The sequence below is a fragment of the Chiloscyllium plagiosum genome, unplaced genomic scaffold, assembly GCF_037043375.1.
Source record: "Chiloscyllium plagiosum isolate Xiang-an unplaced genomic scaffold, Cpla_swu_hap1 HiC_scaffold_17, whole genome shotgun sequence".
Taxonomy (NCBI): domain Eukaryota; kingdom Metazoa; phylum Chordata; class Chondrichthyes; order Orectolobiformes; family Hemiscylliidae; genus Chiloscyllium; species Chiloscyllium plagiosum.
In genome coordinates this window covers 23,992,329-24,005,772 of record NW_028270155.1, presented here as the reverse complement: position 1 = coordinate 24,005,772, position 13,444 = coordinate 23,992,329, and the positions used below count along the sequence as shown (strand labels likewise).

The 13,444-nt window shown below is 41.4% G+C and overlaps 1 protein-coding gene across 1 annotated transcript in view; it reads left to right on the top strand.

Moving 5' to 3' along the window:
- Positions 1–13,444, top strand: part of cdh13 (cadherin 13, H-cadherin (heart)) — a 1,096,178-nt gene that overhangs the window by 943,342 nt on the left and 139,392 nt on the right. Inside the window, exon 8 of the mRNA XM_043706651.2 lies at positions 4,213–4,353. Within this exon, the coding sequence (XP_043562586.2) occupies positions 4,213–4,353 (141 nt within the window). The remainder of the gene's footprint in view (positions 1–4,212; positions 4,354–13,444) is intronic.

The following is a 13,444-nucleotide window of genomic DNA, read 5'->3' as shown; positions in this document are numbered from 1 at the left end:
GTGAAATATCTGTATAGAACAGATAATTTGAATGAACAATTATGCTACAAAATCTGAAGCAAAAACAAAAACTTCTTAAAATAAAATATGACAGGGCCTTGGTATCTTGGAGAAGAAATGACAGGTTGACATTTGGATGGATACTGATCATCACAAATGAAAGATAAGCACGTCTCAGTTCAAAAGAGGAGTTGGAGCAAGAAACAGCTGATGACCTAAAAACAGATATACTTAATAGAAATGCAGGCAACAGATGATATGAAAGATCATCTCATTAACAAATACAGTCTGCGTTCATGCCTTCAACCTCAGAAAATGTCCCAAGGCATTTCAAAGTACCATTATAAACAAAATATTATATTGAACCATATACGATATTAAGAAAATAGCTGAAAAAATCTTGGTGTCTTTAGGAAGTGCCTTAAAGCAGGAGGGTGAGGAAAAAGAGAGAAAGAAACATTTTTAGGAGGAAAATTCTCGAAGACATTACAAAAAGTATCTGAGCAACAGGGTCCATGCTGAGAAAGGCAATAAATCCTACAAGATTGCATTACAGTGTGGAAACAGGCCCTTCAGCCCAACAAGTCCAAACCGACCCGCCGAAGCGCAACCCACCCATACCCCTACATTTACCCCTTTAACCTAACACTATGGGCAATTTAGCATGGCCAATTCACCTGACCTCCACATCTTTGGACTGTGGGAGGAAACCGGAGCACCCGGAGGAAACCCACGCAGACACGGGGAGAACGTGCAAACTCCACACAGTCAGTCGCCTGAGGCGGGAATTGAACCCGGGTCTCTGGCGCTGTGAGGCAGCAGTGCTAACCACTGTGCCACCGTGCCACCCGTAAATCCTGTAGTTCTGTTGTTTGAATTTTATTAAACAATAATTAGATTGATATAAAGAACATGGTTGTAGTTTTCCACTGATCTCAACTCTTCAAGGCAGATGCTTACTTCTTTTGGAAGCACCTTGACGGCAGTTATAATGATTACAAATAATGGGACAAGCGATCGAACATCACATAAAGTTCCCCAGTGTTGGCAACAGAACAAATGAGATTTTGATTCAAAGTAAATGTTAATTTTAACAGGTGGTAAGCCCTAAAATTTCACAAATACAAATTAAAAATGATGCTCCAGAAATTGCTTGAATTGGATATAACAAAGGGATTTATTTGCACCTTTGCAACAGCAAGAATTATTGACAAATAGCAAGGATCAAATGACAGGGCCCTTTCTTGTGTCTGCTTTAATAAGAAGTTGAAAATAGTTAACTCCATGCTTCAACGGTCAATCAAATAGATGGTTTCAATAAATTGCTCCCCAATCTCAACCACATTAAATCAGGATGCAGCCTTCTCATCAACGGCGCCAAAGCACATCAACTATAATTTAACAGGAGGCCCACTTATAGATAGCAATGGCATCTATCTACACTCCCAGGGCACTGCATCTCAGGATTTGTCCTAAAAGAGATATAGCTGTTACAATTGAGCAAGGTAGGTTTGCCTACCAAATAGCTCTGAGATTCCGATCTTTGCTCTCTGGATTGTGAAGGGAATATTGCTATCAATCCATCACTCCGGTCTACTGAGATAAAGAGACTCTTCTTCAATTTCATCAGAGGGTTGACTGTCACAATCCGGGTAATTTCATAGCTACTGCATACAGTGACAGAAAATTACAATTGATGATGCTCCTCCGTGATTTATGTTTGACGCGGAAGGAGAAAGTGTCAGTTATAGCACAATTAACTGCATCAGTAACCATTTTAGGGAGAATGATGGTGTTGTAGATAATGCTGCTGAAATTGAAAGACAAGTGTAGGTGTAACAAATGCCACATTTGAAATTCACAATCCTGATGCTCAGCTCAGTTTCTTAAAGCTGCAGAGCCATCTTGAAATAGATATTTGTCATGTTTAGGAAAAATCTTAAGTCGGCCAAGCTATTCAATTATATTTCATTAATCTAACCAGTGTGAGGCAGATTTCAAAATTGTGTTGTGACAGTGCTAACAAGTATTAAAAAGACACATTTAATATATGTCAAATGTACAACTAATAATCCAAATGTGTTTCAATTTAGTTTTGAGCTCTAGCAATGAAACAACAAGCTGGTAAAATCCATGTAAAACATGCTTAAGAACTGGACTGATATTCATTTTTTGTAGTTAGTTCAATATTCAGAAAATGCAACAGCATCGGAATGTTAGGATTGGTTTAAGTTAATTTTTCTGACCAAATAAGAGATTAGCTATCTGAATATAAGATCGTTCTTTTGTTTATTATTCTACGTGAAAGAGAACCTGTTCAGATGGAAAATTTTACTGTAAATGCTTGGTATGTATCCCCTCCCTGCCAACCCCTAGATCTTTGTCTTTATGCAGCTGAGGTTCATGCCAGATGTGAAATGAGGGTACAGTGCAGGAACTTTCCATTAAAGAGGCTGGAAAGCCTGCCCACAGTTCCCTGGAAGAGAGAATGGTCACCTTGTAGACCATCTACATCATAAGTCACTCATTCCTTCTGACAGGGAATACCTTAAAATGTGACCATTTACAGGAAGCCAGGTTTCCAGCCCAATCTGAACCCCAAGTATTGCTTTCAGCTGTTCTTCAATTGTTGGCATGTTATAAAGCCTTTGAGAAGAAAGTGAGGACTGCAGATGCTGGAGATCAGAGCTGAAAATGTGTTCCAGCAACACATGTTATAAAGCCTGACCATATTGCCAGATTTTGAAGTGGCAAAGAACCTGATATTTCCAAAAGGGAGAGTTCTCACTTCAGCTTCATTTCACTTTAAATGTAATTTTTTTAAATGTAAAACAAAATAAAGAATTTGTATATGTATATTTTCAAATGATTTTAGAGTTAATGACCTGAATATTTTCAGGATAACTAAGTACTGCTATCTCTACCAAAAGTGTGAACTGACCCTGTTTCAGTGGGCAGGGGTGTCCTAGACCACTATTGTATGGTGACAACCAGGCAGAGGCTGGCAGCTTGGCTCAGCATTATCAGCGCAAGCAGCAGCCTCTGCTTAGTCTTTTGAAGGAAGGAACAGCTGCCTTAATGTCACTGATGGCCATCCACCGTTACAAAGCAACTGATAGGACCTGAGGCCTCAAGAACTCATTACCTGCCCTTAGTTGGATGGCATATGCAGAGCAGTAGGAAGTGTTCCCAACCCCCCTCTGGATTCTGTGTTGTGAGTGCCATTCCTGCTTCCTGCTTCTCCTGTTGGCAACAAAGCACCCCATTAATGTGCAGTCATATGGTTCAGCCCCTGACTTCGTCTATGTCTAATTGTGGCTTGGAGAATCAGGCAATACCTCTGTAACACAAATCGAAGAGACTGAGCACAAACTCGCAGAACAGTTCAGGGAACATGTCTAGTGCTTAAGCACCAATCAACCCCACCTTCCTGTGGCCATCAACATCAATTGTCCTCCCACTCCCATAAGATCTATTCTAGGTCTTCTCCACCGTCTACACAAACTGGAGGAGGAGCACCTCATCTTTCGCCTTGGAAGCCTACAACAACACAGCCTCAACATTGAATTCACCAGTTTCCAAATCTCCCCTCCCACCAACTCATCCCAGATTCTATCCTTCGACTCAGATCTGCCCTCTTGACCTGACTGTCCATCTTCCTTCCCATCTATCTGCTCCACACTTCCCACCAACCTATCAGTATCACCTCCCACCTTCGCCCACCTATCACTCACCTTTCCCCTAGCCCCCCCCCCCCCCCCCCCCCCCAATCCCCATTTATCTCTGTACCCTTTTCCCCTCTCTCCAGTCCTGAAGAAGAGTCCTGCCTGAAACATGCACTATCTTGCTCCTCGGCTGCTGCCTGACCTGCTGTGCCTTTTCCATCACCCCCCTTACCAAATCAGGGAATGTAATTACATCATTAGACTTGTACCTGTTCCCAACATGGCCAGCAGGATTAAGATTGCCTGAAAATTAGAATGATGTTTAGACTAACTGTGTTTATTTTGTTCCTTTTATTGTTCCATGTGCAAACTGGGCAAGAAAATCTCTTCCAACTTATCTGTCAGCTGGATATATTTTGTCGACATAATCCTGAATATAATATTTATCTCCTAACATTTGATATATCTGATATGAATGCAATTGTTTCATCCAGCTAAGACATAAATGGTTAATATTCTAATGTTGTTGTTTTTCCTTTTTGATTAGACCCTGGAAGTGTTGAAATATGAATTGATTGTCCAAGCTAAAGACATGGCAGGCAGTGATGTGGGATTGACAGGCACCGCAACTGCAACTATCATCATTGATGACAAGAATGACCATCCACCTGTATTCACTAAATCTATGGTGAGCAGACAGCATAAGTATCCTATCACTTTGTTAGACATCTTTAACATCAGTTAGAAGCTGAATTTAAGATTCAAATTTTAGCTTAAGAAAAGCAAGAGCAGGAATTGGCAATAGGTCAATGGAACCCATTGTGTCAATCAGTAAAGTCATGGCAGAAATCTCCAGCATTCCTGTCATACTGTGTATGTTTGTTCAGTGTAAACATACTGTAGTGGTTGTTCCAGGAGCTAAGCACTGAAATAGTCAATTAATTTAGTTGGCAATAGCCTATATTAGTCCATACAATATAAATGCTTACCATTCTCAACTGAGCTGAATTAACGATAAGTGATTATAAATTTATAGGCAATTAGCAGCTTTCTGCTAAAGCATATATGTTGGTAATTAATCAGTATTATCAGGAACAATTGAATGGCAAAACACAGATGTCAGGTTCAGTCTTTTAATGTGTACTGATGACGGCTGAGTTTCCTTGCTGCGCGCAATCACAAAATCAGGCTCTAATATGTTTATATTTCACAATATCACTTGGTATATTTTCTTGATGCAGTTTAAAATCGGTCTGAAAAGTATATATCAGTGGACATGTTTGGGAATTGATAGTGAAGGTTGCTCTTTCACCAATGAGGAAGGTTTAAATGCAATAGTAACAATGAATATGATGATAGGGTTAGATGAATTGGAGGAGTCACTTGTGAATCCTAACAATAGCATTGGACAATTGGTTCTGTGCTGTAAATGCTGTTCATTGACAAGAAAATGATGAAAATGCTAAAGACTTTATATCAGGATAAAATCCTGGAACTGGTTAGTTTATACATGAGGACCCTTCCAGCACATGCTATGTAAAATTTTTGCAGTGTTCAAATATATCCAAATTGGAATAAATGTAGATAAATATATTATAATGAGTCTTCAGAAGAGAAGTCTGAAATAGTTTGTTGTTGGTTATGCTATTGCCCCCATTTTAAGTTGCAAATGGGATAGTGATGGAATCTATGCATCTGTTAAAATACAGACTGTCACAAAATGAAATACAATCACATTTAGAAGGAATTCACGGATAGAGATAGCCTGATCAGTATCACTTACCTTGAACTTGTATGTTGCACAGTCCTCACAAACAATGCCTGACGATTAGTGCCAAGTTTCCCAACCTACATAACAGAATTACATTGTGCGGGTCATAGAGTCATAGAGATGTGCAGTATGGAAACAGACCCTTCGATCCAACTCATCCATGCCAACAAGATATCTTGGGAGCTTTCTTTGTTCAAACTATTGTCATTGTTGCTTGGATTTTCTAGACATGTTACAATATCATTGAAATCAAATATGATTAAATTTTACTGTTTTTTGAAAGTTTCTTATCGTAAATTGAAGGGCATAACTAATAATCGATGAAGCAGGTTAACGTATGCCCTTCTTGTGAAGACCTGTTTGATGCATTCCTGGAGTCGATCATCCTGTTTTGCATAAAATGCAGAGGACCGAGGGAGTCCAGATGTTACCTCACTGACAAGTAGCGGACTCTTCCACATTTTCATGAAAAGTGATAGCCTTTCCAATGGCTCATACAATGCCTTGTGTGAGGTCAACAGTTTTGCTTTCATTGTGATGTCTGAAATCTACAGGCAGAACTTTACTTTCCAGTGAGCGGGAAGAGTGGGCAAGGTATTGTGTGGTAAAATGGTGAGGAGCCATATTGGAATGGTCCTTGACCATGTCCCGTTGTTGGAGGGATTTTATCAATGGTGCCTGGAGGTGGCCCAGTACAGATTTTCATTTTTCAAGGCAATAAAGGGCGGCAACAGGGAAAGTCACCCTGGCAGCCGTAACAATTTCGGTGGAAGGTCTTCATACTATCACTTAGATAGAATCTTTTAATTTTTGGCTGCCTACTGGTGAGATGCAGCAGGTCTCCAGGATGTCCCTGTCACAATCTCATGAAGCTGCTGAGGCTCTGAATTACATGCCCTCTAATTGGACTACTAGCTCTGGAAGGTGGCTTGGGGTCTTGAGCAGGACAGTAATCCTGATAGCAGCCACTTGATTGGCTCCTGCCCTCAAAATTGAAGAGGATGCCCCTGCCAAAATGGCAAAATCCTGCCCTCTATCTCTGCCCTAGCAAGCCTGCCGAAGGGTATTACATGCGGGGTTCTGACCAGTTGTAGTTGCTGATGTTCACTGACTCTGGAGGTTTTAGCATGTGCAGACCCCCATTGGCTTACTGACCCATGCAGAATACAGGTGCCTGACTTTCTGTCTGGAAGGGAAATCCATTAGCCATGGATTATTTTTCCCTAAAGAATCTTTACCTATTTTACTTTTGCAAACTTCTATTCCATCTACACAATTTGCTGTTTCAGTGGATCCCCTGCTGTTTGCCAGCTGTCTTACATTATTTCTTCTGAGAATCACAGAATCATCAAGTGCAAAAGAGGTCTTTTGTTCCATTAAGTTAGTATCCCAAAAGTATTCTACTTACACTGTTGTCCTGCCTTCCTGCAGGAGGCACATAGCCTTAATTGTTATGACATCCAAGCACTTTAAAGATTGTGAGGTTTCCCGCCTTAATTACCCTTCCAGCCAGTGCATTCCAGACCCCACCACCCTCTGGGTAAAAAAGATTTTCCTCAAATGCCCTCTAAATCTCCTCCCTTTTGCCGCTTTATTATTGATCGTTTGACTAAGGTGAACAGCTGCTTTCTATTCACCCTATCTATGCCCCTCATAATCTTATACACATAACTTCTATTCTGTCAGGTCTCTCCTCAACCTTCTCTGCTCCAAAGAAAACAACCCAAGTTTGTCCAGCCTCTCTTTACAGCTGAAATGCCAGGCAATATCCTGGTGAATCTCCTTTGCACCTCCTCCAGTGTAATCACATCCTTCTTTTAGTGTGGTGAGCAGAACTGCACATAGTACTCCCAGCTGTGGACGAATCAAAGTTCCATACAGCTTCAACATGACCTCCCTGCTCTTATCATCTATGCCGTAACTGATGAAGGTAAGTGTTCCGTGAATCTTCTTAAGCACCCTATTAACCTGACTTGACACCTTCAGGGATCTGTGGATAAGCACCTGAAGATCCCTCTGCTCCTCTGAACTTCCGAGTGTTTTGCTGTTCATAGAGTACTTCCTGTCTGTACAGATAACACGCGTATATTTCTATATCAAACATATCCATAGCTTTCTTTAATCAGCTTATCATCATTTGAGTGCTCATTCAATCTGGCACCAAGAATAGATTCCATTAAGTTTTCCACAACTGCTGTTAAATTGACAGTCTGTAGTTAGCTGGTTTTATCTTTTAAATAATGGACAGAAAAATGCAATTTTTCATCTGAAAAGTATAATCCCTGAATGTAATGCTTTAGAAATTGTGACTAATGCACCTGGTCCTGGACGTTTGTCTGATGTATGCATGACACCTTTAACCTCTCCTTACTACGATCTGAAGTCCCCACCTGCTTCAAGAAGATCATCCCAGTGCCAAAGAAAATCATGCAGCGTGTCTCAATGACTACCGTCTGGTGGCTCTGACCTCCACAATTATGCATTGTTTTGAGAGATTAGTCATGGCTCATATCAACTTTTCACCAATTTCCTCATTTCCCCTCCCCCCCACCTCATCCCAGTTCCAACTTTCCAACTCGGCACCACCCTCATGACCTGTCCATCTTCCTTCCCACCTATCCGCTCCATCCCCCTCTCCGACCTATCACTATCACCTCCACCTTCATCTATCTATCGTATTCTCAGCTACCTTCCCCCCAGCCCCACCCCTTCCCATTTATCTCTGCACCCCCTCGGCTCACAGCCTCATCCCTGATGAAGGGCTTTTGCCTGATTCTCCTGCATCTCAGATGCTGCCTGAACTGCTGTGCTTTTCCAGCGCCACACTCGCGACTCTAATCTCCAGCATCTGCAAACCTCACTTTTGCCTCATATCAACTCCAGCCTACCATATTGCCTTGATCCTTTGCAAGTCACCTACTGGCTGTATATTCATCCTTGGAAGATTTGGATAACAAGAATACCTATGTCAGGTTGTGACTTATTGACTACAGTTCTGCTTTCAACACCATAATTCCAAACAAACACAACTCTAAACTCCGAGACCGAGGTCTTCACTCCCAACTCTGTAATGGGATCCTCGACCTCCTGACCCATAGACTGCAATCAGTAAGAATAGATGACAGGACCTCCTCCATTATAATCCTCAAAACTGGTGCCTCATAAAGTTGCATACTCAGACCCCTACTATGCTCCTTATACTCTCACATCTGTGTGGCCAAATTCCTCCCCAACTCCATTTACAAGTTTGCTGACAGCATCACCATTGTAAGTTGGATCTCAAACAACTACGAGACAGAGTACACAAAAGAGATTGAGTGCTGAGACAATAATCTGTCCCTCAACGTCAGCAAAATAAAGCAGCTAGTCATTGATTTCAGGAAGCGGAGTGGAGGGCATGTCCCTGTCTACGTCAATGGTGCTGAAGTAGAAATGATCAGTAATGTCAAGTTTGCGGCAGTAATGATCACCAACAGTCTGTCCTGGTCCCGCCATATCAACATCATGGTCAAGAAAGCACAACAATGCTTCTACTTCCTCAAGAGGGTAAGGAAACTCAGCATGTCCACAAGGAATATTACTAACTTTTATTGGTAAACCACAGAAAGCATCTTACCTTTGACACTGTTTCCAAGACCGCATTAAATTACAGAGAGTTGTGAACACAGCCCTGTTCATCATACAAATCAGCCTTCAAGCATTGACTCCATCTATTCTTCCCTCTGCCTTGGAAAGGCAACCAACATAATCAAAGACCCCTTCCAGCCCGATTATATACTCTTCCACAATCTTACATCTGGCAGAAGATATAAAAGTTTGAATGCATGGACAAATAGTTTCAAGAACAGCTTATTCCCGGCTGTTATTAGATGTTTGAACAGACCTGTCAAATGTTAGTTCTGATGTCTCTCTCTCTCTCTGCACCTTCTCTGTGACTGTAACATTGAATTGGGCATTCTGTTCTGCTACCCTGGTGCACATTGTATGGTACAATCTGCCCATATATCTTGAAAAACAATATTTTCACTGTATCTTGGTACATGTGACAACAATAAATCAATCAATCAAGCGAGCGTACGGTGAAGTGAGAATTAAGTGCTGTGGGGTGCTGGTAGTTTGATGGTCAGAAGAGAAGTGCTATTGCATAGTGTGAAAAAAAAGAGATGTGTCTGCGTTCAATGTGGAAGAGACGTGTCATAGTTTAACCCTGAAAATACTGCCTGATAAAGGATGTGAAAGTTAGTCATGATATGTTGGGAGATGGGTAAAAGGAACATTGTCAGGCACCTTTAAGAGAAGTAGAGAGATAAGTGGAAAACTGTCGTCACTCTTGTTGCTGTCATGAAATCTGCAATTCTCTGTCAATCGTTAACCCAGATCTGGCAGTGATGCTGGAAGCACTCACCTATTTCCTGTGGCCTGTGGAATGTTCCTTGCTATTTATCTTATTGTTCTTCATGTGTTCTTCCAGTGTGCATATTGGCAGCCACATTACCGGACATTACAACAATAACTTCACTTCAAGAATCCTTGGTTGGGCTGTGTAGCATTTTGGAATGTTCTGGGGTGTCGTGAGTTAGTTCCTTCTTGGGCTCAGTGATACCATTTCCTTCCAAGAGTGGTCTGTGTTTTACATTGATATGAGTTGACTTGGTGTCCTATAGCTACTTGTATGATAGCAGGACCTGTGGACCCCTGTGACCAGACTCTATATTCTTTTGTTTTGAATATCTGTTGGGTTTTTTTTTCAATCTCTTCAAAGTAGATTAAATGAGGTGAGATTTGTTTAGAATTCTTAAGGACATAGGAGTAGGAGTAAGCCCTTGAGCCCATCAGGCCTATTCTGTCATTGGACCAGACCATAGCTGATCTGCCCAAGGCCTCACTCCTCTTTCATGTGATTTACTCAAAGCCCTAAATTTCTACATACTTAAAATCATCTACCTCTTCTTTCAATACTTCACTGACTTAGACAGCACAACTGTTTGGAACAGAAAATTCCAGACATTCACTATTCTGTGAGAGAAGAAATTCCTTCACATCTTAGTTTTTAATTAGTGTGATTTATTTTGTAATGATGTCCCCTAGTTTGAGACTGCACCATCAGTGGAAACATTTTCTCAACATCTAGGCTATTCAACCCTGTCAGAATCTTGTCTGTAAACTGTTTATTTCACAGTAAAGTAAAACTTGCAGCCACATGTATAATCAGATTGGGCTTATTCCAATTCAGCCAACTCTAACAATGTAAAAGTGCTAAATTAAAAAAAAAAGACTTGTTCCCCAAATTGCTAGGTCATCTTACTAAGAATAACATCTTTGTATTTTGCCCAAAATCCCAAGCAGGTGCTCAGCCCCTGTGTTTTTTCTGTCTTTTTCCAACCTTCAAGTAACACTTATCTGCCTGATTGACCTTTTGGTCATGTTCTGTTTAAAAAGCTTTTTACTCTGTGTCAAATGCTTGGTTCTCATGCCTGTGTGACATATTAACTGTTATAACCAGACCCAGGCGATCAAGCTCAATTTGTTACAATTCCAAACAGGATATCTTAAACTGCTCGGATGGGGAGAAATGAATTTGCTTCCCTGTAAATTCCCACACCTACCCCGTTGGCTACAAGGAATTTAAAAGTGACCCCTTCCCTTGTGAACAACCTTTTCCTCAGCCCTAAATTAAGATTTGAAAGGAGTCAACTGAACCAGACTTTCTTGATGAGAGCATCACTGGCTCGGCCAGCATTTATTGCCCATCTCAAATTGCCCAGATAAGAGTCAACCACATTGCTGTGGATCTGGAGTCACATGTAGGCCAGACCAGGTAAGGATGGCAGACTTCCTTCCCTAAAGGACATTTGCGAATCAGATGGGTGTTTACTGACAATTGGCAATGGATTCATGGTCATCATAAGACTCTTAATTCCAGATTTTCAAACTCTGTCATTGCCATGTCATGAGCTCAGAACATTAACTGGCTGTCTGGATTAACACTCCAGTGATAATACTATCAGGCCATCGGTTCCCTTTAGTTCAACCTTTTATGAATTGAATTGAATTAGCTTTATTGTCATGTGTACTCAAATGAGTACAGTGAAAACTTTACAGTTGCCGCAATACAGCACCATCTTAGGTACAAAAGTACTGAGGTACAGATACTTAAGATCAAATTCTTAGGAAACAAATAAAAATTAGAAAAGTAAAAAAAAAGTTCAGCATTATAGGTCATAGGAATAAATTAGAAAAATAAAGAAATTAGAAGTCTGTGTAGATATTAGATAGGACGACATGGGATGTATGACACAGATAGAGCCTATTTGATCCAAATAATCCATTCTACTACTAAAAGTGCTTGTTGAGCCTTCTCCCATTTTTCTCATCTAAAGTTGCTATTGTTTTTCTTTAATTACGCTCTCCTCCTTTCTACCAGAAAGTGAGGACTGCACATGCTAGAGATCAGAGTCGAGAGTGTGGTGCTGGAACAAAACAGCTGGTCAGGTAGCATCCGAGGAGCAGGAGAATCGACGTTTCATCAGGAATGATTCTGCTGCTCCTCTGATGCTACCTGACCTGCTGTGTTTTACCAGCACCACACTCCCGATTCTCTCCCACTTTCTCCCTCATTTGCTAGCAGCTTTCCCCGAAAGTGCATCTATACAATTCAATTCATCCACTCCTTGTGGTGGCAAGTACCATCTTATGTGGAAAGCCTCTAATTCTATTCCTTTTTGTACAAGAAAATACTAGAATGAGTCAGTTACTATGGCTGGTGAGGAACTTAGAGGTAGGGAGGGCACGTACTTAGGTGAGGGGTTGATGGCATACCAGAACCTCACTGCCTTCCTGCTTTGACCAGAGTAAAATTCTGGCCAGTCTATTATGAATGGGATGGGGTGCAGAGGTGGTAGCTGGAGAATGGGCAGGCATGGTGTGGGGTGGATGTCATCTCCTGATAAAAGGCTCAGCCGTTGAGAGCCACCTTCCTACCCTTATTATGAACTTTAATGACCCATGTCTCATGACTCCACCCCACAAAATGACTCCAACCCTGCCCTAGTACTTAACTGTGGCCTGGATCACTTCACAGTCCTCAGTGTCCTTCTAGTAGCAGCAACAGACTGCTGAGCACACAGTCAGCTGCCCCCGATTTCTCAGCTGCTGTAGGTAGGTGAGACCTCTGTGCCACACCCCCATCTCCCGCTGTCTCGATTTCATGTGAAGCCACGCCACCACCTGAATGGCTTGTGGTTTGGTGGACCCTCCTGAAGGACCCCTCGCACCGACAAGATTCTGCCCATTCTCCCTGAAAACAGTCTGTGAAAACCGTTCGTAACTGTGAAGGCTTGATGAGATAGCCTTTCAGCCACTTCTTTCTGAAGAGAAAATTGATCCAGCCTGTGAAGTGATGAACAAGGATGCTCCTTCAGGGAAGTATGTGAAGCTGTGGTTTTGTCGAATGCCTTTCACATCTATAATCTGGGCTGCTATCCATTGCCAGCACTTTGGAAGACAGGCTGTTCTGTTTGCTAGTGGTAAGGGACTTGGATGAATGCACATGAGTGACAAAAAATGTATTGTCTCCTTCTAATAGGGTAAACTCACAGTATAAATTAATGCTTAACTTGCATCTTGGTAAGAGAGTGCAGAAAGAGCTGATGTGGGAATTAATGTGTTGGCACAGTGAGAGTAGTTTTAATTTTTGCAATTTTATTCTGTCTTTGTGATGCTTTTTTCCTGTCTGGAAGTGATTGGTGCTGATGGTAATGTAGGGAATGGGAATGCTTAATTCCTCAGTGCTAATGCCATTCAATTTGACGAGCATTAAGTTTCACACAAAAAGTAAAATGCCTTTTAAATTTTGTTGTCTTGCATTGTTCATGCATAGCTTTTAATTGAAAGAACTGTTATTGATTGTTCAGCCGTGCACTGTAGAGTGAGGCTATGCTATACCCTTTGTATACACCACCCCAGCATAGCTGTTCAGTTTTGTCAAAGTAAATTCCCAGCATCAAAA